The 27046-nt window shown below is 50.6% G+C and overlaps 1 protein-coding gene across 1 annotated transcript in view; it reads right to left on the reverse strand.

The window, feature by feature from the left end:
- Positions 1-27046, reverse strand: part of LOC147108485 (dysbindin) — a 327345-nt gene that overhangs the window by 206105 nt on the left and 94194 nt on the right. The window contains exon 2 of the mRNA XM_086005136.1: positions 22625-22774. Coding sequence (XP_085861262.1) covers positions 22625-22774 — 150 coding nt within the window. The remainder of the gene's footprint in view (positions 1-22624; positions 22775-27046) is intronic.

A 27046-nucleotide genomic window follows, 5' to 3' on the forward strand; every position in this document is an offset into this window, starting at 1 on the left:
CTCTCCCTCCTCCAGTCTCTCTCTCCCCCCAATCTCTCTCTTGCTCCCCGTCTCTCTCTCCTCTCTCTCTCCCCCCCAGTCTCTCTCCCCCCCGTCTCTCTCTCCCCCCCCAGTCTCTCTCTCCCCCCCAGTCTCTCTCTCCCCCCCAGTCTCTCTCTCCCCTCCAGTCTCTCTCTCCCCCCCAGGTCTCTCTCTCCCCCCCAGGTCTCTCTCTCCCCCCAGTCTCTCTCTCCCCCCAGTCTCTCTCTCCCCCCAGTCTCTCTCTCCCCCCAAGTCTCTCTCTCCCCCCCGTCTCTCTCTCCCCCCCAGTCTCTCTCTCCCCCCCAGTCTCTCTCTCCCCCCCAGTCTCTCTCTGCCCCCCAGTCTCTCTCTGCCCCCCAGTCTCTCTCTCCCCCCAGTCTCTCTCTCCCCCCCAGTCTCTCTCTCCCCCCCAGTCTCTCTCTCCCCCCCAGTCTATCTCTCCCCCCCAGTCTCTCTCTCCCCCCCCAGTCTCTCTCTCTCCCCCCCAGGTCTCTCTCTCCCCCCCAGGTCTCTCTCTCCCCCCCAGTCTCTCTCCCCCCCAGTCTCTCTCTCCCCCCCAGTCTCTCTCTCCCCCCAGTCTCTCTCTCCCCCCAGTCTCTCTCTCCCCCCCACAGTCTCTCTCCCCCCCCAGTCTCTCTCTCTCTCCGTCTCTCTCTACCCCACTCTCTCCCTCTCCCTCCACTCTCTCCCTCTCCCCCCAAGTCTCTCTCTCTCACTCTCTCTCTCCCCTCAGTCTCTCTCACTCTCTCTCCCCCCCCCACCCCCCCCGGTCTCTCTCTCTCTCTCCCCCCCAGTCTCTCTCTCACTCGCTCTCTCTCTCTCTCCCCAGTCTCTCTCTCTCTTCCCCGTCTCTCTCTCTCTCTCCCTGTCTCTCTCCCCCAGTCTCTCTCTCTCTCCCCCCCAGTTTCTCTCTCCCCCCCAGTCTCTCTCTCCCCCCAGTCTCTCTCTCCCCCCCAGTCTCTCTCTCCCCCCCCCAGGTCTCTCTCTCCCCCCCAGGTCTCTCTCTCCCCCCCAGGTCTCTCTCTCCCCCAGTCTCTCTCTCCCCCCAGTCTCTCTCTCCCCCAGTCTCTCTCTCTCCCCCCCAGTCTCTCTCTCCCCCCCACAGTCTCTCTCCCCCCCCCAGTCTCTCTCTCTCTCCGTCTCTCTCTACCCCACTCTCTCCCTCTCCCTCCACTCTCTCCCTCTCCCCCCAAGTCTCTCTCTCTCTCTCTCTCTCTCTCTCCCCATCTCTCTCTCTCTCCCCTCAGTCTCTCTCACTCTCTCTCCCCCCCCCCCACCCCCCCCCGGTCTCTCTCTCTCTCTCCCCCCCAGTCTCTCTCTCACTCGCTCTCTCTCTCTCTCTCTCCCCAGTCTCTCTCTCTCTTCCCCGTCTCTCTCTCTCTCTCCCTGTCTCTCTCCCCCAGTCTCTCTCTCTCTCCCCCTCAGTCTCTCTCTCTCTATCTCCCCATTCTTTCTCTCTCTCCCCAGTCTCTCTCCTCTCCCCCCAGTCTCTCTCCCCTCTCTCTCTCCCCGTCTCTTTCCCTCCCCCAGTCTCTCTCTCTCCCCCTCAGTCGCTCTCTCTCCCCCTCAGTCTCTCTCTATCTATTCTCCCCAGTCTCTCTCTCTCCCCCAGTCTCTCCCTCTCTCTCTCCCCGTCTCCCCCTCTCTCTCTCCCCGTCTCTCTCTCTCTCCCCCCTCAGTCACTCTCTCTCTCCCCCTCAGTTCTTCTCTCTCTATCTCCCCATTCTATCTCTCTCCCCCCAGTCTCTCTCCTCTCTCTCCCCCCAGTCTCTCTACTCTCTCTCTCTCTCTCTCTCTCTCCCCGTCTCTCTCTCTCTCCCCCAGACTCTCTCTCCCCCCTCAGTCTCTCTCTCTCTATCTCCCCATTCTCTCTCTCTCTCCCCCCAGTCTCTCTACTCTCTCTCTCTCTCCGAGTCTCTCTCCCCCCCAGTCGCTCTCTCTCTCCCCCTCAGTTGCTCTCTCTCTCCACCTCAGTCGCTCTCTCTCTCCCCCTCAGTCGCTCTCTCTCTATCTCCCCAGTCTCCCTCTCTCTCTCTCCCCGTCCCTCCCTCTCCATTCCATTCCATTCCATTCAAATGCTTTATTGGCATGAAAGTTTACAGAGAACCATATTGCCAAAGCTTACATAGCAAAAAGGTACAGTTTTCCAACATTCTGTAGGTGTCAATCGATTTGACATTTGTTGGGTACATACAATATTACTTTTAAACAATATTAATTTTAAACAGTCTTTCTACTTCATTTGGTACGTTCAATATTAATTTTAAACAGTTTTAATTTTAAACAGTCCTCAGGTTGTGACATGTTGTTACATATTTGGCCCCAAGGTATGGTCTGTCTCCTTCTCCCAGGACTAATCTCAATTTTGACAGGTCATCCAATTCCTTGAAATCTGGGGTTGTTTGGCTTAGCTTGTTGAATAATATGTTTCTTGATGTGTTGAATTTTTCGCATTTTAGGAGGAAATGCATTTCTCTCTCCCCATCTCTCCCTCTCTCTCTCTCCCCGTCTCTCCCTCTCTCTCTCTCCCCGTCTCTCTCTCTCTCTCTCTCTCTCCCCCAGCCTCTCTCTCCCCAGTCTCTCTCCTCTCTCTCCCCCCAGTCTCTCCACTCTCTCTCTCTCAATTCACAATTCACAATTCAAATCGCTTTATTGGCATGATAAGTTACATCTTATGTTGCCAAAGCATCAAAATACATTTATGGTTTACCACATAAACGCAGTTCTATTCATACAGTGTATAAACAGGTATATCCCTGAGTGTATAAATATACATTCGCATTGTTTATATATATTCTTTTCTTAGTTTACTGGTTGTCTCTCTGTTCATGGCAAGCTGTAACATAGTGTGCCGCCAGTGTTATACAGCTTCTCTCCTCTCCCAGTAGGAATGGGAGTTTTTGGTTGTCATTCAGATTTCTGAAATCAGGGCATATTTGTGAGAATTTTTGGTAGAAATTCTCCCTGATGCCCTGATATTTTCCACAAGCTGTGAGGAAGTGCATCTCTGTCTCCACCACTCCCTGACTCCCTGTCTCGCTCTCTCTCTACCCCAGTCTCTCTCTCTCTACCCCAGTCTCTCTCTCTCCCCCTCAGTCGCTCTCTCTCTCCCCCTCAGTCTCTCTCTCTCTCCCCCTCAGTCTCTCTCTCTCTCTCTCCCCGTCTCTCTCTCTCTCCCTCTCGTCTCTCTACTCTTTCTCTCTCCCCGTCTCTCTCCCCGTCTCTCTCTCCTTCCCTCTCTGTCTCTGTCTGACTCTCTCCTTCCCCCTCTCTCTGTCTCTCTCTCTCCTTCCCTCTCTCTCTGTCTCTCTCTCTCCTTCCCTCTCTCTCTCTCCTTCCCTCTCTCTCTCTCTCTCCTTCCCTCTCTCTCTCTCTCTCCTTCCCTCTCTCTCTCTCTCTCTCTCCTCTCTCTCTCTCCTTCCCTCCCTCTCTCTCTCCTTCCCTCCCACTCTCTCTCTCTGACTCCCAGTCTCTCTCTCTCACACACTCCCAGTCAGTCTCTCACACACTCCCAGTCTCTCTCTCTCTCTCTCTCCTTCCCTCTCTCTCTCTCCTTCCCTCTCTCTCTCTCCTTCCCTCTCTCTCTCTCCTTCCCTCTCTCTCTCTCCTTCCCTCTCTCTCTCCTTCCCTCTCTCTCCTCTCTCTCTCTCCTTCTCTCTCTCTCTCTCTCGTCTCCCCCCCTCTCTCTCTCTCTCTCTCACTCCCAATCTCTCTCTCACACACTCCCAGTCTCTCTCTCTCTCTCTCTCTCCCAGTCTCCCTCTCTCTCTCTCTCCCAGTCTCCCTCTCTCTCTCTCTCTCCCAGTCTCTCTCTCTCTCTCCCAGTCTCTCTCTCTCTCTCTCTCACACTCTCTCTCTCACACTCTCTCTCTCTCTCACACTCTCTCTCTCTCGCTCTCTCACACTCCCACTCTCTCTCTCACTCCCACTCTCTCTCTCACACACTCCCACTCTCTCTCACTCCCACTCTCTCTCTCTCTCACACTCCCACTCTCTCTCACACTCCCAGACTCTCTCTCTCTCTCACACTCCCAGACTCTCTCTCTCTCTCTCTCACTCCCAGTCTCTCTCTCTCTCTCTCTCACTCCCAGTCTCTCTCTCTCTCTCTCACTCCCAGTCTCTCTCTCTCTCACTCCCAGTCTCTCTCTCTCTCACTCCCAGTCTCTCTCTCTCTCACTCCCAGTCTCTCTCTCTCTCCCACTTCCAGTCTCTCTCTCTCTCTCTCTCTCTCTCACACTCCCAGTCTCTCTCTTCCCCCAATCTCTCTTTCTTTCTCTTCTCCCCAATCTCTCTCTCTCTCTCTTCTCCCCCCAGTCTCTCTCTCTCTCTCCCCCAGTCTCTCTCTCTCTCTCCCCCAGTCTCTCTCTCTCTCTCTCCCCCAGTCTCTCTCTCTCTCTCCCCCAGTCTCTCTCTCCTTCCCTCTCTCTCTCTCCTTCCCTCTCTCTCTTCCCCCCAGTCGCTCCCTCTCTCTTCCAACAACAACATGCCCTCAAAAAAGCCTCGGCACCGCCGGGCACCCCCAGCTAGTAACAATATAAATATACTAACCAAAGTAGTTCCATATAATGATGTAACAAGTAGTTCCATTTAACGATGTAATAATATAACGATGTAACAACGATGTAATAATATAACGATGTGACAAAATGGAATGTTTTGTTTGATAACTGTCGTTCAGCTTAATGATTTGATTGATGAGGTAACCAGAGTCACATGTATTAAATCCGTGTGTTAATGGAGACACGGAATGCAGGAGTTGGTTTAACAAGTCTTTACTGAATGGAGACAATCGGGAACTGAAACTACAGAAGGCTGCTAGCGCCTTTTTATACAGGGGTGGTCACTGCCGGTACTGCAGTCTGAGACCAGTTATTCTCTTAAAGGTACACATACACAACAATTCCTCCCCTTTTAGATAAACAGTACATAACATTCATTTACCAACTAAATGATAACTAATTACAATCACAATTACGGTTGCTAGATACATTGGTTGAGGTTAAGCAATTATAAGTTCAGTCTTTGAGGAGGCTTCCTGATTCTGTCTGGATAACGCCTCTTTGGGGTATCAGGTTCTTCTGGCAAGGTTGAGTCGGGATCAATGTCGTTGTTTGGTTCATCTGCTTCCAATATCACCGATTCTGAGGTAGATGCAATTGGTACGTCGGTTTCATCGCCAGGTGTATCAGATCGTGGTGTGGAGTTGACGTTTTCCCGTGACTCTGGAATCTGGTCAGCATGGCGTCTTACAATGTTCTCTCCAACGTCCACAGTATACATGAGAGGTCCTTGCCGTGTACAAATCATTCCTGGGTGCCATTTTTCTGTGCGGTAGTCCCAGGCCAAAACTGGTTGACCTATCTTAAAACTCCTGGTCGGTCTTTCATTCATATTCTGAAACTGTCTGTTCTCCACATCTCTTCTGATGTTCGGCTTAACCAAATCCAAGCGGCATCGTAGTCTTCGATTGAAGAACATCATACAGGAGTTTGGTTGGTAACCGCATGTGTCGCATTCCGGTAGGCAAACAAGAAGTTGTCCACCTTGTGTTGTAGGGGTATATCTTCATTACACATTGCCTTGATAGCCTTCTTGAATGTTTGGACGAACCTCTTGGCCAATCCATTGGTGGCTGGATGATATGGGGCAGATGTGTAATGCTTAACACCATTGTTCTTGAAGAACCTCCGGAACTCTTCAGACACAAACTGTGGTCCATTGTCAGAGCAAATCTGTTCAGGCAGCCCATTCCTGGCGAATATGGTTCGTAAGACTGTAATAGCTTTTTCTGTGGTGGTTGAGGACATTTTTATTACCTCTGGCCACTTTGAATGTGCATCCACCGCAATTAAAAACATCGAGTCCATGAAGGGGCCAGCAAAATCAATGTGCACCCTTTGCCATGGAGATGAGGGCCACTCCCATGGATGTAGAGGGGCTTGTGGTGGGGCGTTTTGGACCTTCTGGCATCCTGTACAGCTCTTGGTCATCTCTTCGATTTCTCTATCAATTCCCGGCCACCACACAAACGCTCTAGCTAAGTTCTTCATTTTTACCCCTCCCAGATGGCCCTCATGAAGCTCATTGAGCACTCTATCCTTCAATTTGGGTGGAATTACTACTCTGGATCCACACATCAAGGTTCCTCTGCACACTGACAGCTGTTCTCTTCTCAGCGAGAATGCTGGCAGCAGTGGTTCGCCATGTGCTGGCCATCCCTTCACCGTTAAATCATAGACCCGGGATAGTGTCGGGTCATTTCGTGTTTCCTTTTCTATGTTTGCATTCGTCACAGGGAGACATTCGACTATGGTCGAGTGGAATATCTCCATTGGATCCACTGCAAGTTCTTCTTCCACCGTCGGCAACGGTAGGCGCGACAATCCATCAGCATTTCCATGCTGTTTAGTTCCTTTGTATTCGATGTCATATTGGTGTGCCCCTAGGAAAAGGGACCACCTCTGTAGCCATTGTGCTGTCATTATCGGTACGCCCTTCTGAGGGTTGAAAATGGAGACAAGAGGTTGATGATCAGTTATTAGAGTAAATTTTTGACCGTGCAGGTAGTGATTGAACTTCTTCACCCCCCACACTAGGCTGAGGGCCTCTCTGTCAATCTGGGCGTAGTTACGCTCGGCTGACGTTAACGAGCGTGACGCAAAAGCTATCGGCCTCTCAGAACCATCAAGGAATTTATGTGACAGTACCGCCCCAATGCTGTAGGGAGACGCATCACACGCCAGTCTTATCGGTAGTGATGGGTTGTAGTGAGCCAATACTTCTCTTGAAGTGATTAGGTCCTTACTCTTTTGAAAGGCCCACTTACATTCACCGCTCCATTTCCATGCTACTGCCGTTCGTAGTAGGGCGTTCAGTGGATGCAGAATTGTGGACAAATTCGGCAAAATCTTATGGTAGTAATTCACCAATCTGAGGAATGACCTCAGTTGCGACACATTTTCAGGCGCTGGAGCCTTAACTACCACTTCAATTTTGTCAGGGGACTTATGCAACCCCTCTTCATCAATCACGTGGCCACAATACAATATCTGTTTCTTAAAAAACTTGCACTTGGGGCGATTGGCTCGTAGCCCATGTTCACGTAGTCTAGTGAGCACCTGCTCTAGGTTGGCAAGGTGTTCACTGTCATCTTCACCTGTCACCAGGATGTCGTCCAAGTAACACTGAGTCCTCGGAATCCCTTGCAGGACTTGTTCCATCGCTCTTTGCCATATCGCCGGAGCTGATGCTACTCCGAATACCAGTCGATTATACTGGTAAAGACCTTTGTGAGTGTTTATCGTAAGATACTTCCGAGAGGATTCTTTAACCTCCATCTGCAAATATGCTTGTGCTAGATCAATTTTTGTAAAACGCTTCCCTCCAGATAGTGAGGCGAAGATATCTTCCATCCTTGGAAGAGGATATTGTACTGTGTGAAGGACTGGGTTCACTGTCACCTTGAAGGCCCCACAGATGCGAACCTTCCTTGGCTCCTCAGACTTATTGTTTAACATTTTCTTCATGACAGGAATGATGGGTGTCGCCCACTCACTCCAGTCTACCTTAGATAACACGCCTGCATTCTCCAGATTCTCCAGGTCTGCCTCAACGGCTGGGCGAATTGCATATGGTACCGGTCTTGCTTTGAAAAACTTGGGAATTGCATTCTCCTCTATTTTTATTGAGGTGGTTACGCCTTTAAGAGTGCCCAGTTCTTGTTGAAATACCTCTTTGGCGTCAGCTAAGATTGTTGACAATCGTCCAGGAGTGATGTCATCATCCTTTTTACCAGCCACCGTCAGTGCCTGAATGGAGTGCCAGTCTAAACTTATCTTTCTGATCCATTCACGTCCCAATAATGGTGGTCCACCATCTTGCAGAATGTAGAGATACAATTTCCGTATTTTCTTGCCGTTGTATTCGACAGGCACCCTTATTTTTCCTCTGGTGTATACTTTTTGCCCCGTATACATCCTCAAGACAATGGATGTCTCTCTCAAGGGTATGTGTGAGAATAGCCGCTCATAGTCTCGTCGATTCATGACGGTTAGAGCTGATCCTGTATCCAATTCCATTTTGACTTGGGACCCTGCTATTGTGAGGGTGACCCACATGGTTCGGTGATCCTCTTTTGCGATTACGTTGTGAAGTTTGAGACAGCTTAGTCTCTTGCTCCCGGATTCACTATCGCTCATCTGGTCTTTGGAACTACTGTCCGTCATCTTTTGTACTTTCCTGTACGGTTCCTTAGTAGCCTTTTTATTGTCATTGGTCTTCTTCTCAGACCTGCAAACTCGTGCAATGTGTCCCATCTTTCCGCATTGCCTGCATATTTTGTCCTTGGATCAGCAGTCCTTCTGGTCATGGTTTGTTCTGCCGCAGCGATAACATTTTGCAAATCCCCGTGTCATTTCGTGGGTGCCGTATTCCTGTGGCTTTTGTTGTATTTCCGCAGCTCCCCTTGCTGCTGCTTTGTATGATACTGCCACGCTGAAAGCCTTATCTAACGTCAGCTCTTTCTCTGAGAGTAACCTCTTCTGGGTTCCTTCACTCAGGAGTCCATAGACAAATTTGTCCCATAAGGCATCTGCCAGTCCTGCTCCGAACTGGCAGTGCTTTGATAGCTTGCGTAGTTCCGTAAGGTAATCAGCATTGCTCTCATTTTTATGCTGATTTCTCCTGTGGAATTTAAATCTTTCTGCTATCAGCAGCAGTGTAGGATTTAGGTGTTCCTGTAGGATAGCAACAATTTCATTAAAACTCTTCGCCTTCGGTTTGGCTGGAGTAATCAGGTCCCACAATAGGCCGTACGTTCTTGCGCCCATTAAATTTAGCAATACCGATGCCTTTTCCTCCTCGGCTATTTCGTTTGCCTCGCAATATACCTCGACTCTTTCCACATACGTGGTCCAGTCTTCTATTGCATTATCGAAGGCAGTGATATCGCCCGTCTTTGGCATCTTGAAAATCTAAAATGGCATCTCCCGCGCTTTTCCTTCGTCCCCGATGGATCAAAATGGCACCTCCCGTGCTTTTCCTTCTTCCCCGCCGAGTTAAGATGGCACCTCCCACACTTTCCTGCCGCTGCCGCTGCTGTCAACGCCGCTCTCCACGGTATTTTTATTTTTAACCGTTCCCGTCATGGAGCGGACTCTCTGGGACACTTCCCTCCCTCTTCTTAGGTCCGAACGCTGCCCGGCTGCGCCCTGTGTGCTCCACCCTCTCTCTCTCTCTTTGCTTCCCGACTCGCTGCCCGGCCCCGTTGCAGAGCCACCCGATCGAGCTCTAGCCCGCTGCAGCCCAGGAAGGATCAGTGCACTACCTGCCACCAGCCCGATTGGCTGGGAAACCACAGACTGGAGACCAAACCTGGCTCTTGACAGTCTCTCCTGCACTTTTCAAGTCGATGATTTGGAGGGCGGTTGCCCACGGTCGACGCCCGTTTCTCGAGCTTCTGTGGATAATTTTTTTATTTTTCTCTGTTCTGGCTTCGACCGTCAATAACGTCGTCTGAGGTGCTGTCGAGTTGCAGGTAAGTTCATTTCTTACTCATCGCCAGTATTAAATCCGTGTGTTAATGGAGACACGGAATGCAGGAGTTGGTTTAACAAGTCTTTACTGAATGGAGACAATCGGAAACTGAAACTACAGAAGGCTGCTAGCGCCTTTTTATACAGGGGTGGTCACTGCCGGTACTGCAGTCTGAGACCAGTTATTCTCTTAAAGGTACACATACACAACAACATGGGCTGTAGCTCTTTGGGCTTTAAATATAGGAGAAGTTTGCAGTTTAAGCTGGGCAGCTACAGCCAGGGTAGGACATCCTATAGTACCTCCCAGGCTTGGTGATTATCAAAGCCTGATAGTTTATGGACACAGCTTATGATTCCATTATGAATCTTACTATATAACGATAATATTGTAGGAACATTACAGTAAGTACTCCTTTGTAGAATCTCTTATATGAATAGTTTGCACTTATTTAGTCTTTGAGTTGTGTTATTGTTGAATCTACGTATTACAAAGCCTGACCCTCGGGGGAATTAAGGTGTATGGAGCGTTTCATTGAAATTCTCGAACTAAACTAGAAATAGTGGAAGAGCTAATGCCACTGCTGCATTGTCATTTTGTCATTCATCAACTTTCCTCCCCTCCCTCGCCTTCACATGATCCATCTCCAACTCTTCCTTTCTTCGACTTCTCGATCTCTATTTCTGGGGATAGGGGATAGACTCGACCAATATCCACTATAAGCCCACTGACTCCCACAGCTACCTTGACTACACTTCCTCTCACCCCACTTCCTGTAAGAACTCGATTCCATTCTCCCAGTTTCTCCGTCTCCATCGCATCTGTTCTGACGATGCCACCTTCCTGTAAACATCTGACATGATTCTCTGACTATATAAGCTGTGTCTTTATGCATTTCTCCACTTCACCTGATGAAGGAGCAGCGCTCTGAAAGCTTGTGATTTCAAATAAAGCTGTTGGACTATAACCTGGTGTTGTGTGACGTCTTACATTTGTCCACCCCAGTCCAACTCCGGCATCTCCACACCACCTTTCATACCAGTGCTTCCGATATGTCTTCCTTTTTCCTCAACTGAGGATTCCCCTCCACCATGGTTGACTGGGCCCTCGACCATGTCTGTCCCATTTCCCGCACTTCTGCTCTCACCCCTTCCCCTCCCCCCCACCCCCAGAAATACGATAGGGTTCCTCTTGTCCTCACCATCCACCCCACCAGCCACCACATTCAATGGATCATCCTCCGCCTTTTCCGCCACCTCCAGTAAGATGCCACCACCAAACACATCTTCACCTCCACTCTCCTTTCAGCATTTCGAAGGGTCAGTTCCCTCCGTGACATCCTAGTCCAATCTTCCATCACTCCCTTCCCACAGCACCTTCCCATGCAGCCACAGGAGATGCACCAGCAGAGGGCAGTCACCAACAGACACCAGAGGGCAGTCACCAACAGAGGGCAGTCACCAATAGAGGGCAGTCACCAAAGGAGACCAGAGAGCAGTCACCAACGCAGACCAGAGGGCAGTCACCAACGCAGACCAGAGGGCAGTCACCAACAGAGACCAGAGGGCAGTCAGCAACAGAGACCAGAGGGCAGTCACCAACAGAGACCAGAGGGCAGTCACCAACAGAGACCAGAGGGCAGTCACCAACAGAGGGCAGTCACCAACAGAGGGCAGTCACCAACAGAGACAAGAGGGCAGTCACCAACAGAGACCAGAGGACAGTCACCAACAGAGACCAGAGGGCAGTCACCAACAGAGACCAGAGGGCAGTCACCAACAGAGAGCAGTCACCAACAGAGGGCAGTCACCAACAGAGACCAGAGGACAGTCACCAACAGAGACCAGAGGGCAGTCAGCAACAGAGGACAGTCACCAACAGAGGCCAGAGAGCAGTCACCAACAGAGGGCAGTCACCAACAGAGGACAGTCACCAACAGAGACCAGAGCGCAGTCACCAACAGAGGACAGTCACCAACAGAGACCAGAGGGCAGTCACCAACAGAGGGCAGTCACCAACAGAGGGCAGTCAATACAATACAATACAAATCGCTTTATTGGCATGATAAGGTACATCTTATGTTGCCAAAGCATCAAAATACATTTATGGTTGAACACATAAACGCGGTTCCATTCATACAGTGTATAAACAGGTATATCCCTGAGTTTATAAATATACATTCACCTTGTTTATATATACTCTTGTCTTAGTTTACTGGTTGTCCCTCTGTTCATGGCAAGCTGTAACATAGTGTGCCGCCAGTGTTACACAGCTTCTCTCCTCCCCCAGTAGGAATGGGAGTTTTTGGTTGTCAGTCAGATTTCTGAATTCAGGGCATATTTGTGAGAATTTTTGGTAGAAATTCTCTCTGATGCCCTGATATTTTCCACAGGCTGTGAGGAAGTGCATCTCTGTCTCAACTACTCCCTGACTGCAGTGAGAGCATATCCTGTCTTCTCTTGGCAGCCTGGTCTGCCTGTGTCTGCCTTTTTTGATCGCTAGGCTATGTTCGCTAAGTCTGTACCTTGTCAAGGTTCTTCTCAGTTTGTTATCCTTTACCATGGTCAGGTAATCAGCTATGTTGTATTGTCTGTTTAGGGCCAAGTAGCAATTGAGTTTGCTTTGGGTTTTTGTTGTTTCTGCCCAATATGACAGATATTTTTCCTTTTGCTTAGCGACGATTGTGTTGGGTCGAATTCTTTGTGTTACCCTGTCACTGTCCTGGGACTGGTTATTGTTAGTATTGTTATTAATTACTTTATTGAGTCCCAGGACTAGTTGACTGAGGGTATTCTTCTTTATGGTCAGCTCTTGGCATTTCAGGGCGTCGTAGTGATAGCATTGGGGGTTGCTCATTTGTAGGTGATTCCAAAATTTGGTGGCTCTTTTTTGGATAGTGATTATTAATGGGTATTGGCCTAGTTCCGCCCTGCATGCGTTGTTTACTGTTTTCCTTTGAGTCCGGAGGATACTTTTACAGAATTCCGCATGTAGGATCTCAATTGGGTGTTTGTCCCATTTTGCAAAATCTTGTTGTGTTAGTGGTCCCCAGACCTCACTGCCATAGAGTGCAATTGGTTCAATTACTGATTTGAAAATTTTGAGCCAAATGCTAATTGGGATTTCTATTTGGATTGATTTTTTGATGGCATAGAAAGCCCTTCTTGCTTTCTCTTTCAGTTCATTCACAGCCAGTTTGAAGTTTCCCGTAGAACTGATTTTTAAGCCCAAGTATGTGTAGTGAGTGGTTTGTTCAATTTTGGTTGTTCCTACTGTGAAATTTATTGTGGGTCCATGTTGTTTGGATCTTTGCTGGAACACAAGGACTTTGGTTTTTTTGGGATTTATTGTCAGGGCCCAAGTCTGGCAGTACGACTCCAGCAGGTCCAGGTTCTGCTGTAGACCCTCCTTAGTTGGTGACAGCAGAACCAGGTCGTCGGCATAGAGGAGGAATTTAACCTTGGATTCATATAGGGTGAGGCCGGGTGCTGTAGATTGTTCAAGTAGTTTTGCCAATCCATTAATGTAAATATTAAAGAGTGTCAGTGAGATTGGCGAGCCCTGCGTCACCCCCCGCCCCTGTGGGAAGTATTTTGTTTGTTTGTCTCCAATTTTAACTGCACATTTATTGTTTGTATACATTGATTTAATTACATCATATGTTTTCCCTCCTACCCCGCTTTCGATAAGTTTCAGGAATAAACCGTCATGCCAGATGGAGTCGAAAGCCTTCTGGAAATCTACAAAGCATGCGTAGATTTTGCTTTTGTTATGGTGAACGTGTTTGTCAATTAGGGTCTGTAGGGTGAAGATATGATCGGATGTTCTATAGTTTGGCAGGAATCCAATTTGGCTTTTACTCAAGACATTGTGCTCTTCAAGGAAGTTTTAAGTCTTTTGTTTATGATGCTACAGAATACCTTCCCCAGGTTACTGTTTACACAGATGCCTCGATAGTTGTTTGGGTCGATTTTGTCCCCACTTTTGTATATGGGTGTTATGAGTCCTTTGTTCCAGATGTCAGGGAAATAACCGACACTCAGAACCAAGTTGAAGAGTTTTAGGATAGCCAGTTTCAGTTTGTCGTCTGCGTGTTTAATCATCTCATTTAGTATGCCGTCTGTCCCGCAAGCTTTTCCTGGTCGCAGGTCCTTGAGTTTTTCAAGAAGTTCTTTTTCTGTTATTATGGCGTCTAGCGGGTTTTGGTTATCTTTTATGGCCATTTCAAGCTTTTCCAGTTTTTTGCGTATTTGGTGTTGCTCTGGTCTTAGTGTGTTTTTCTGGTATAATTTTTCAAAGTGGTTTACCCATGTGTCCCCATTTTGAATGGACAAATCGTCGTGTTGTTTTTTGTGTAGTGTTTTCAAGTTGTCCCAGAAACAATTCGACTCAATGGATTCCTCCATGGAGCTGAGTGTATTCTTAATAAATTGCTCTTTTTTGGTCCTGAGTGTGTTTCTGTATTGTGTTAGCGTCTGACAATAAGTAAGGCGTAATTCCTCGTTTTCTGGATGTCTGTGTTTTTGGTTTGATAGTTTTCTAAGTTTTTTCCTCATGTTATGGCAATCATGGTCAAACCATTTTTCATAGTTTTTTGTTTTGGGTTTGTTCTTGCGAGCTTTCAAGTTTGCATTTGTTGCCAAATTATCAAAAATATTGTTTAGTTTACTAACTGCCCGGTTTACGCCTTCTTTATTGTGAGTGTATATGTTATCCAGAAAGGTGTCTAAGAGAGCTTGAGTTGATGCATTGCTAATTGTTTTCTGGTATTTTTCCGTGTCATTTTTGGCCCATCTGTACGATTTTTTGGTGTTGTACAGTTTACTGGGTTGTGTTTCTATGTTGTTTGTTTCTGTCTTTTTGAGAAACATAGTAATTTGGCTGTGATCTGACAGTGTTGTTTGTGGTTTGACTGTGAATGCTCTGAAAGAGGATGGGTCCAAGTCTGTAATCATATAGTCTACTGTGCTGCAGCCAAGAGGTGAGCAGTAGGTCGATCTTCCTAGGAGGTCTCCTATGAACCTACCATTGACAATGTACAGACACAGGTTTCGACGGAGCTGTAGTAGCTGTTTACCGTTGGTATTTGACTGCTTGTCGCAGTTATGCCTGTATGGAAGGGAAGGGATGTCAAAGTGGTTATTCCCGAATACGTAATTGTTTCCCTGATTATTGGTGAAGTCTGGTTCTTCGCCCGTTCTTGAATTGAGGTCCCCACAGATCAACACGTTCCCCTGGGCCTGGTATTGGATAATTTCCCTCTCCATGTTGGAGAAGGTGTCCTCTTTGTAGTACGGGGAATCGATTGGAGGGATATAAAGTGCGCAAATGTAAACATCTTGGGTGTTTGAGATAATCTCCCTCTCAAGTTTGAGCCACATATGGTTTTCGCCCTTTTTTATAAATTTGATGTAATTCTTAAGTTCTGTTTTAAACCAGATCAGTATGCCTCTGGAGTCTCTGCCTTGGGTTACACTTGGTAATTTATTGGAGGGGACCACTAGCTCAGTGTACCCTTGGGGACAGCCGGTGTGTCCTTTTCCTTTATACCAAGTTTCCTGTAAAATGATAATATCTAGATCTTTAGTTTCCTCTATGAACTCTGGGGTCCTACTCTTCAGTTCTCGCACTGAAGAGCGTAGACCTTGGATATTCCAGGTCGAAATATATAAGGATTTCATGTTAAGTTTTATCTTTTTCTATGATAGGTTAAAGAGTGGTACGTGTTTGTCGTGTCTAAGTGTGGGGGAAAAAAAAATCACCCCAGTTGTCTACAAAACTTAATACAATTTGGTTACAGTTCTTTCTATTAATTAGTCCTTGATCCATAAGGCAGAAGTAGATGCTGCTGCACATCTGCTTATTGTCTCTTAATGGATTGTTTCTGTCTGAGGTATTGCGTACGTCCTGTGCATCTCTCCCCCTGTCTGGCTGGTAGCGGTCCTATTCCCCTGTGGGACAGGAGTGGTGCAGGTCTGATAATGTTGTTTTGCATGGGGATCCTCTCCGGTCTCGGTTGGTGTGGTGGTGGTCTTTGTAGTGTTCCTGATATGTACCCCGCTGATCTCTGGTGGTCGGGGGGGGGTTCCTCTTGGAGTCTGGGTATGGACCCGGTTAAAAGCGACGTCCTTCAGGGCTTTAGCAAAGATCGATATTTTTTGCCTTTGGATGTGGACGTGGTCGTAAAGACATTCTTCATCGAGGGTGGGGTGTTGGGCCAGGTGTACGTTGTGGTTTGATTCGCATTCTGTTGCTATGCTGGCATTTATCTCATGAATTGTGTTGTTGTTGAAGTCTGTTCTCGGCAATATTGTGGAAACAGTGATTCTAGTGTTTGGAAATGTACTGCTTGCCTTCCTAATCATTGCTCTGAGCGATGTTGCTACCTCTTTCTGTTTGGCCTTTAGGTCATTTGTGCCCGTGTGTATTATTATGTGTTGGGGGGAGCCTAATCTGGCTTTGGTCAGCCATCCCATGGCTCTGTCTGTTGTTGGGCGCCAAATCTTTTCTACTTTACTGCTAGGGAAGAGCTTTTTCCCCCATAGAAATTTCCCATTTGAGTCTATGAGTATTACGACGTCAGCCTTGTTTGTGTTTACTGTCTGGTGGCTTTCGCCTGGACTCATAGTGTGTGTGCTGGGCTGGGGTGTCTGGTGTGTGCGTACCTCTTGTGAGCGGCTCGCTTGTGGTTCCATGGTGGTGGGGGAAGATTGCGAGTCAGTATGCTGGTCGGTCTGTGTGGCACCCCTTGTATTGTGTGTCTGTTGCTTTTGTTCCGTGTGGGAGTGCAGCCGTTCCGTCCGGCTCTGTCTTGTCTTATCTCTAGTCTCTGGTTGCTGGTCTAATGGTGTTTTCTCTCCTCTATGGCTCTCTTCTTTTTCCTGCAGCTCTTTCACCTGATTCTTAAGTAGATTCACCTGGTTATCAAGTCTATTCAGCTCTCTCTTGTGTCTCTCCCTCTCCTGCTTTTGTTTGTCATTCAATTTGAGGACCTCCTCTCTAAGTTTAACCATCTCTATCTCTAATTGATTAAATTTATCTTTTGGTTGTATCTGGCTGTGTGATCCCGGGGTATGTGTCTGGTCGGCCCTGGAAGGCTCACTCACTTCCTGGCTAAGCTGGTCGGCCCTGGAAGGCTCACTCACTTCCTGGCTATGCTGCTCTTCTCTTGGTGGGCTGGGAATGGTAGGGGAACTATGTGTGGCTTCCTCCGTGGTAGTTATGCTGGGGTTTGTCAGTTGTATCGTGTGGCTGTGGTTCCCCGGGGTTAGTGTCTGGTTTGAACTGTGTGGCTCGTTCATCCCTTGACCATGCAGATTTTCTCCTGGTAAGTTGTCAATGTTGGGGGGAGTGCGGGCCACTCTGGGGCTGTTCATTCCCCTCGTAGTTGATCTTTTCAGTGTCCTGAAGGCCGTTGCAAATTTGTCGAGGTTGCCTTGCACTAATATTGTTCCGGTATTGTACGCGTTGACAGTCGTGATTGAACTGTCTCCTGGTGTGTTAATTTTCATTATGGACCCATTTGCGGTATTTTTTAGCTTAACACTGGTATAGTGTGATTTTATTGCTCTGATCCAAGCCGCTGGCTGATCTGAGTAGAATATGAGGTTACTTTTTGTCCCATTGTTGTAACAGTCAGTAAAGAGAGTTTCTGGTTTTTCTCTCATCTGAGCATGCTTGATCGTTTTTATAGCTTTTTTTGTGGTGTTGGGGGGAATCTGGAAGCGGGGCTGTTGTGGATCTTCTGATTCGCTCATTTTTGGTAAAGTATTGTTGATCTTAGAATAAGCTTTTCTGGGGCCCCGGGTTTGGTGTTACCCTCTCTCTGTTCGCGAACTTTCCCGGTCCCCCTCTCCGACCCCGTGGTCGCTGGGCCTCGGCTCCTGGGTTCACCCTTCTCAGGTCTGAGTCTGTGAGCCGCTGTTTCCCGGTGCCTTCGGGCTGTTCCCCTCCCCCTCAGAGGTCTCTGGGCCTCTGTTTCGGCCTGGCTCCTCGGGCCTTTCCCTGGGCCTCCCTCCCTGGGCCCTGTACTCACGGTCTTGGTTGCGAGCCTTCTGGTTGCTCTCCTTCTCCTCAGAGGTCTCTGTGCCTGCTGGCCTGGCTCCTCGGGCCTTTCCCGTGCTGGATTGTTGGGCTGCGGCCCGAGTCCCCTCGGCTGTGCTGATTGCTGGATTTCCGGGCTGCGTTCCGAATCTCCTTGGCTGTGCCGATTTATGGGATGCGGCCCGAGTCCTCTCCGCTGTGCCGATTGCCGGGCTGCGTTCCGGATCTCCTCGGCTGTGCCGATTTCTGGGATGCGGCCCGAGTCCTCTCCGCTGTGCCCGAAGCCGGGCTGCGTTCCGATTTCTGGGATGCGGCCCGAGTCCCCTCGGCTGTGCCGGTTGCTGGACCGCTGGGCTGCGGCCCGAGTCACCTCGCCTCCTCGAACTCGGTCCCGATGCCGCCGACTCAACCGCCGCTGCTGAAGCCCCGTGTGGCTGCCGTTCACTGGTTTGTGTAGTTCTTCTTTTGTTTCTTTTTTTTTTTTGCTTTGGCTTTTTTTTTCCCTCTATTTTCCTCTGGGTTTTTTTTTCTTTGGTAGTCTTTCTGGCGGTCTTTTCCTTCTCTACTTTGTCTAGACTAATCTAAACTTAAACTAAACTAAACTAACTAACTTAACTAGAACTAAATTTAATTTTAAAACCTTTTAAAAATTGAAATGAAATGAAACTTTTTTTCCCCACTTTAGACACTAAAAACACTAAAATCTCAGCAGCCCATCTTCAGCGTGTGTATTCACTCCGTCTGCTGGATCTGTCACCAACAGAGGGCAGTCACCAACAGAGACCAGAGGGCAGTCACCAACAGAGACCAGAGGGCAGTCACCAACAGAGACCAGAGGGCAGTCACCAACAGAGGGCAGTCACCAACAGAGGGCAGTCACCAACAGAGACAAGAGGACAGTCACCAACAGAGACCAGAGGGCAGTCAGCAACAGAGGACAGTCACCAACAGAGACCAGAGAGCAGTCACCAACAGAGGGCAGTCACCAACAGAGGACAGTCACCAACAGAGACCAGAGAGCAGTCACCAACAGAGGACAGTCACCAACAGAGGGCAGTCACCAACAGAGACCAGAGGGCAGTCACCAACAGAGGGCAGTCACCAACAGAGGGCAGTCACCAACAGAGGGCAGTCACCAACAGAGACCAGAGGGCAGTCACCAACAGAGACCAGAGGGCAGTCACCAACAGAGACCAGAGGGCAGTCACCAACAGAGACCAGAGGGCAGTCACCAACAGAGACCAGAGGGCAGTCACCAACAGAGACCAGAGGGCAGTCACCAACAGAGACCAGAGGGCAGTCACCAACAGAGACCAGAGGGCAGTCACCAACAGAGACCAGAGGGCAGTCACCAACAGAGACCAGAGGGCAGTCACCAACAGAGACCAGAGGGCAGTCACCAACAGAGACCAGAGGGCAGTCACCAACAGAGACCAGAGGGCAGTCACCAACAGAGACCAGAGGGCAGTCACCAACAGAGACCAGAGGGCAGTCACCAACAGAGACCAGAGGGCAGTCACCAACAGAGACCAGAGGGCAGTCACCAACAGAGGACAGTCACCAACAGAGACCAGAGGGCAGTCACCAACAGAGGGCAGTCACCAACAGAGGGCAGTCACCAACAGAGACCAGAGGGCAGTCACCAACAGAGACCAGAGGGCAGTCACCAACAGAGAGCAGTCACCAGCAGAGGGCAGTCACCAACAGAGACCAGAGGACAGTCACCAACAGAGACCAGAGGGCAGTCACCAACAGAGGACAGTCACCAACAGAGACCAGAGAGCAGTCACCAACAGAGGACAGTCACCAACAGAGGACAGTCACCAACAGAGACCAGAGCGCCGTCACCAACAGAGACCAGAGGGCAGTCACCAACAGAGGGCAGTCACCAACAGAGGGCAGTCACCAACAGAGGACAGTCACCAACAGAGACCAGAGCGCAGTCACCAACAGAGACCAGAGGGCAGTCACCAACAGAGGACAGTCACCAACAGAGGGCAGTCACCAACAGAGACCAGAGCGCAGTCACCAACAGAGACCAGAGGACAGTCAACAACAGAGACCAGAGGGCAGTCACCAACAGAGACCAGAGGGCAGTCACCAACAGAGACCAGAGGGCAGTCACCAACAGAGACCAGAGGGCAGTCACCAACAGAGGACAGTCACCAACAGAGACCAGAGGGCAGTCACCAACAGAGGGCAGTCACCAACAGAGGGCAGTCACCAACAGAGGGCAGTCACCAACAGAGACCAGAGGGCAGTCACCAACAGAGACCAGAGGGCAGTCACCAACAGAGAGCAGTCACCAGCAGAGGGCAGTCACCAACAGAGACCAGAGGACAGTCACCAACAGAGACCAGAGGGCAGTCACCAACAGAGGACAGTCACCAACAGAGACCAGAGAGCAGTCACCAACAGAGGACAGTCACCAACAGAGGACAGTCACCAACAGAGACCAGAGCGCCGTCACCAACAGAGACCAGAGGGCAGTCACCAACAGAGGGCAGTCACCAACAGAGGGCAGTCACCAACAGAGGACAGTCACCAACAGAGACCAGAGCGCAGTCACCAACAGAGACCAGAGGGCAGTCACCAACAGAGGACAGTCACCAACAGAGGGCAGTCACCAACAGAGACCAGAGCGCAGTCACCAACAGAGACCAGAGGACAGTCAACAACAGAGACCAGAGAGCAGTCACCAACAGAGGACAGTCACCAACAGAGACCAGAGGGCAGTCACCAACAGAGACCAGAGGGCAGTCACCAACAGAGACCAGAGGGCAGTCACCAACAGAGACCAGAGGGCAGTCACCAACAGAGACCAGAGGACAGTCACCAACAGAGACCAGAGGGCAGTCACCAACAGAGACCAGAGGACATTCACCAACAGAGACCAGAGGACAGTCACCAACAGAGACCAGAGGGCAGTCACCAACAGAGACCAGAGGGCAGTCACCAACAGAGGGCAGTCACCAACAGAGACCAGAGGGCAGTCACCAACAGAGGACAGTCACCAACAGAGACCAGAGAGCAGTCACCAACAGAGGGCAGTCACCAACAGAGACCAGAGAGCCGTCACCAACAGAGGACAGTCACCAACAGAGACCAGAGGGCAGTCACCAACAGAGACCAGAGGGCAGTCACCAACAGAGACCAGAGGGCAGTCACCAACAGAGGGAAGTCACCAACAGAGGGCAGTCACCAACAGAGACCAGAGGGCAGTCACCAACAGAGGGCAGTCACCAACAGAGGGCAGTCACCAACAGGGACCAGAGAGCAGTCAGCAGCGAAGACCAGAGAGCAGTCACCTCCTTCCTTCCCACTGTCCAGGACCCCAAACACTCCTTGTAATGGAGGTTGGCTACACCAGAGCCACTGGGAGTGGAGGAGGCGTAGGCCAGTGCTTGGGGTGGGGATCCCCTATCGGTACACGGCCGGTGGGGTGGAGGAGGTGTGGATCCCCTATCGGTACACGGCCGGTGGGGTGGAGGAGGTGTGGATCCCCTATCGGTACACGGCCGGTGGGGTGGAGGAGGTGTGGATCCCCTATCAGTATATGGCTGGTGGGGTGGGGGAGGTGTGGGTTGATGCTTGGGGTGGGGATCCCCTATCGGTATACTGCTGGTGGGGTGGTCCGTAACCCCTGCGATCTATCCACCTTTCTCTGCCACATTCCTGGGCCACGGGAGTCATCTGTTTGCCAGATTTCCCATGTTTCCCTCCCTCCTCTGCTATTCTGTTGTAACCATTTACACCTTCTCTGGACCCATCTTTCCTTTCTTTATTTATCCCATTATCATCCCCTTTAGCCTTGCACCATCATCCCTTTTGCCATTTAATCACTCCTGCCTGCAATCCAAACACAAACCTTCCCTTTGCTGTTTCCCTGACCATTAAATCCTGGCTTTTTCTAGGCTTTAAAACTTAAATCTCTAACATCTTTCAGTTCTGATGAAAGGTCGTCGACTGTAACATTAATACAATAGCAAAATACTGCAGTTGCTGGAAATCTGAAATAACAACAGAAAGTGCCGGAAACACTCAGCAGGTCAGGCAGCATCGAAGAGAGGAGAAACAGAGTTAATGTTTTGGGTCGAACCCTTCGTCAGAACTGGAAAAGGTTTGGGAGGAGAGATTTTTTAAGCAGAGGCAGGGAGGAGGGGAGGAAAGAACAAAGGGAAGTGATGGGATGGAAGGCAGGAGTGATTGAATGACAAAAGGGATGATAATGTAATGCAAAAGGTAATGGGACAAGTTAAGAAACAAAAGATGGCTCTCGATGATGTGTGGATGATGATGGCAGCAACATTAACAGCTACCATGTGAGGAAATGAGAGAAAAAAGAAAGAAATACAGGGGCTAATTTAAAGTCTGAAATTGTTGAACTCCATGTTAAGTCCAGAAGACCAAAGTGCCTAATAGAAAGATGAGGTGCTGTTCCTCGAGCTTACGTTGAGCTTTGTTGGAACAATGTAAGAAGCCGAGGACGAAGAGCATGGAGATGGGTGTAGATTTTTTTGGCTGCCAGGCTAATGCATGGGACTAGCTTGGAGAATTCAGCAGATCAATGGGGGAGCTCAGAGTTCCAGCAATAGAATGTAAGACCCACAAAAAGGTGGGCCTGACGTCCATCGGTCATCGAATCAGAATGATTCAGCACAGAAGGAGGCCATTCGGCCCATTTGCCTGTATTGGTTCTTTGAAGGAGCTATCCAATTAGTCCCACTCCCCTGTGACCTGGTCAAAATTTATCCCTCACCCAACATCACTACAACAGATTATCTGCTCATTATCAGATTACTGTTTGTGGGAGCTTGCTGTGTGCAAATTGGCAGTAGTGTTTCCTACATTACAACAGTGACTACACTTCAAAAGTACTTCATTTGGTGTAAAACGCCTTAGGACGTCCTGAGGTCGTGAAAGACACTATATAATTGCAAGTCTTTCTTTACCTGCACTTGCCCGTTCAGAATTATCAATTTGAATTTCTATCATCCTTCATCCACACCCACTGAACTCTACTTACGCCTCTGGTGCTCGATTTGCAGGTGTGCGGCGGTGAGGTAGAAATCTGCATCAGGCTGGAACACATCTTCGAAAAATCGCTGCCTGTCTCTGAACTTCATCTGTGGGGTGTGATCGGCGTCCAGCAGGTTCGGAGTGTAGTCTGCCTCGGCTGGAAAACACAAGTGTAAGTACATAGCACACACTGTGCATATAACAACTTTGCACCCCAGAGCTGTGAGCACACCACATCACTGAACCCAGTCAGCAGCCTAATGGCAACCTGCAGAGAGATTAGGGACTCTGTTGATCGTGCTGTCATAGAGATAAAGTGGCACTGATGTCTTCAGTAACACAAGACTGACCTAAACAGATAGTTTATTCTGTGCCACCTAGGATGCAATACTGGTGGCAGCACACATAAACATTTTGTTTAAAGGTTAGTGAGCTGAGTTGCTTGGGAGTGGAAGAGAATGGGTAAATTTTCAGGGAGTTGGAGAGGGACTGAGTTTATATTCAGGGAGTGGGGAGAGAGTGAATTAATGGTCAGGAAATAGGTTAATGTTCAGGGAGAAAGGGAGGAATGAAATGAGAGCAACCCTTCGGATTGTAAATGGCCCAAATCAAGCAGAGAGATTGAAGAAGGCTCATTGCTGATGGGGCATAGCTCTGAGCAGTTAGGGTAACATGGAGCAGGCACCTCTGTGCATTTCTGCGGTGCAATGTGAGCCACAACCTGGATGATTATCATTCTAATTTTCTACTGTAAATGGCTTGGAATTTCACAGTAAGAGGATTGATTTCATTCAGTGTATTGAATTAAGAGATGGAAAACTATTTTTCTATGATTTTGTTTTGAACTGAACCCTCTCGTTCTAGGTTCAAATCCCACTCTTGGGCTTGACCACATAAACAAGGCTGACTCTCCATGGTTTGACTGCATTGTCAGTGGCGTTGTCCTTTAGATGAAATGTTAAAACAAGGTCCTGTCTGTTCTGCTAGTTCAGGTGCACATAAAAGACCCCATAGCTCGATTGGAAGAAGAGCAAGGAGTTCTCCAGGTGGCCTGGCCAACATCCTCACCTCAACTAACACCACCAAAAATAGATTAACTGGTCATTCATCAAATTGCCTTTATAACAACCAGTGATGTGAGTTTGAGCTGTTGTATCAGAAGCATTTCTGGGTGTTTCTGGGAGATTTGAAGCATTATATTGTAGGAGTTTACGTACTCCTAGCAAAAAAATACTGAACTCGGAGAGGTTCAACAGAAAAGGTTTAATTATTGAGGCTGCATGCTGAACACAAAATGGAGTCAGAGACTACACAAAGTACGACTACCTTTCATCAGTCCACAGCTTCGACTGCTCCTCCCCCGCTCTGGGCTTAACTATGTTGCAGATCGAGTTTCTTAAAGGTGTGATCCTTCTTAAAGGCATGACGCCTGATTTATAGTCTACGGACCGGAAAGCGGATTGTGTCCTTTCTGTGATCGGTACGCCACACAGCTCCCCCCAGAATCCGCTAGTAGGGAGTGTACGAACTGGCGTGGCAGCTTGATGGCATGGCTGGAACGGCTCTTGGCGGTTGGTATCGGGAGCGGGGCGGTCGGACGCATCGGGCTCTTAGGCGGTCTGCCCCATGGTGGGGGTTGGCCCACTTGAACGGGTTGGTCGGCCCACTTGAACGGGTTGGTCGGCCTCTAGGTGCGCCAGCTTGAGCCGGTCGACCGACACCTTGTCAGTTCTGCTGCCCACTTCGAGGAGGAAGAACTTGTTCCCCGTCTGGAGTACCTTGTAGGGTCCGTCGTATGGGGGCCGTAGAGGTCCTCGATGGGCGTCATGGCGCACGAAAACAAATTTGGCCATGTGCAGGCTAGGTGGTACGCGGGTTGCTGGTTCGCCGTGCCGGCCGTTGGGTACTGGAGCGAACTGTTGTGCTCGGTTGGCGAAAGCGCGGCGTTGCTGGTCAGCCGACCAGGGGGTCGTGGCGGTGGGCAGGAACTCTCCAGGTACGCGCAGCGGCTGGCCGTACACGAGTTCCGCCGCTGAGGCTTGCAGGTCTTCCTTGACCGCGGAGCGTAGGCCGAGTAGCACCCATGGGAGGTGGTCGATCCAAGCTTCGTCCTCGAGGCTGGCGCGGAGGGACGACTTCATGGACCTGTGGAATCACTCGCACAGTCCGTTGGCTTGGGGGTGGTAAGCCGTGGTGCGGTGAACGGCCACCCCGAGGTTTCGGGCGATGGCGGCCCACAGATCAGAGGTGAACTGCGGGCCTCTATCCAACGTCATGTCGGAGGGGACGCCGAACCGAGCGACCCAGGTACCGATGAATGCCCTCGCGATGTCGGTGGTGGTGGTGGACGTCAGTGGAATGGCCTCGGGCCAGCGGGTGGTACGGTCCACGATTGTCAGCAGGTGCGTGTGACCTTGTGATGGCAGCAGGGGGCCGACGAGGTCGATGTGGACGTGGTCGAACCTTCTTTCTGGCACGGTGAACTCCTCGAGTGGGGCTTTGACGTGCTGGTGGATTTTGGCACGCTGGCAAGCTATGCAGGATCTGGACCAGACATGCACATCTTTGCGCAGGCCGCGCCAGACAAATCGGTTGGCCACCAGTCTAATGGACGCGCGGGTGCCGGGGTGTGAGAGGCCGTGGACGATGTCGAACACCCGTTTTCGCCAGGATGCCGGGACTACGGGGCGGGGTTGCGCCAAGGAGGTGTCGCATTTGACTGTGATGGTGGACGGGCCGCAGGCGACGTCGGTCAGTCGCAGCCCTGGGAGGGTTGTGGGCACGGAGAGCTGATCGGGGTCGGTGCGTTGCTCCGCTGCCAGTTGAGCATAGTCCACTGCCAGGTGGGCGCCGTGGACGGCAGGGTGGGATAGGCAGTCGGCCACCACGTTGTCTCGACCGGAGACGTGCCGGATGTCCGTGGTGAATTCGGACACCGCAGCGAGCTGGTCTTGTTGCCTGGCTGACCACGGGTCCGCAGATTTCGCCATCGCGAATGTCAGGGGTTTGTGGTCGACAAACGCGGTGAAGGGGCGGCCCTCCAGGAGAAATCTAAAATGGCGGACTGCCAGGTACAGTGCGAGGAGCTTGCGGTCAAAGGCGCTGTATTTGGCCTCCGGGGGGGCGCAGTTGGCGGCTGAAAAAGGCCAGCGGTTGCCAAGCCCCATCAACCCACTGTTCGTACACGGCGCCGACTGCGTGGTCGGAGGCGTCCGTGGTGAGGGCCACCCTGGCATTGGGCTGTGGGTGAGCGAGCATGGTGGTGTCAGCGAGCGCCTTTTTGGTCGAGTCGAAAGCGGTCAACATGTCCGACCACTCGATCGCCATTCTGTCTTTCTTACCCCGGAGGGCTTTGTATAGGGGCCGCATGAGGGAGGCCGCTCCAGGAATGAAGCGGTTGTAAAAGTTGATCATCCCCAAGAACTCCTGGAGGCCTTTGATGGTGGTAGGCCGGGGGAACTGCTGGACGGCTTGCACCTTGGCGGGCAGGGGAATGGCTCCGTCCTGCGTGATGTGGTGGCCGAGGAATTCGATCCTGCTGAGGCCGAATTGGCACTTGGCTGGGCTGATAATGAGCCCGTGCTCACTGAGCCGCTGGAACAGGGTGCGGAGGTGCTTGATGTGTTCCTGCTTGGAGGAACTAGCTACCAGGATGTCATCCAGGTAGACAAAGAGGAACTTCAGGTCCCGGAGGACTGAGTCCATGAGCCGCTGGAAGGCCTGGGCCGCGTTTTTGAGGCCAAAAGGGGTGATTATGGCCGTCTTGGGAACGTCCGTGGGGTGGACTGGCACCTGATGGTAACCGCGCACCAGGTCGACTTTGGAGAAGACTGAGCGGCCGGCCAGTCTAGCCGAGAAGTCTTGAATGTGCGGTATGGGGTACCGATCCAGCGTGGTGGCGTCGTTTAGGCGCCGGTAGTCCCCGCAGGGGCGCCATCCCCCGTCGGGTTTGGTGACGATGTGGAGTGGGGAGGCCCAGGGGCTGTTGGAGTGGCGGATGATGCCGGGCTGTTCCATTGTGGTGAACTCGGCCCGCGCGATCTCCAGCTTGGCCGGGTCCAGCCTGTGGGCGTGGGCATACACCGGTGGGCCTGTGGTGGGGATGAAGTGTTCTACCCCGTGCTTAGCAACCTTCGCGGAGAAGGTCGGGTTGGTGAGGGCTGGGAACTCAGCCAGGAGTGCTGAGTAGTCGTCCGTTGAGCGGGCGCGGCACTGCCACACCATTTTGGCGGGTTGGGGGGGGCCATGGCGCCCGTGATAGGTGACATGGTGTTCATGTCCACGAGGCGGCGCCGAGGCATGTCGACCAACAGGCCTTGGGCACACAGGAAATCCGCACCGAGGAGTGGGGAGAGCACCTTGGCGGTGATAAACTCCCAGTGGTAGCAGCGTCCTGCGAGGTCGATGGTGACGGTGCGGGTGCTGTACG

This window comes from Somniosus microcephalus, chromosome 13 (genome assembly GCF_052327205.1).
Source record: "Somniosus microcephalus isolate GS21.2 chromosome 13, FLI_Smic_1.0, whole genome shotgun sequence".
Lineage (NCBI taxonomy): Eukaryota > Metazoa > Chordata > Chondrichthyes > Squaliformes > Somniosidae > Somniosus > Somniosus microcephalus.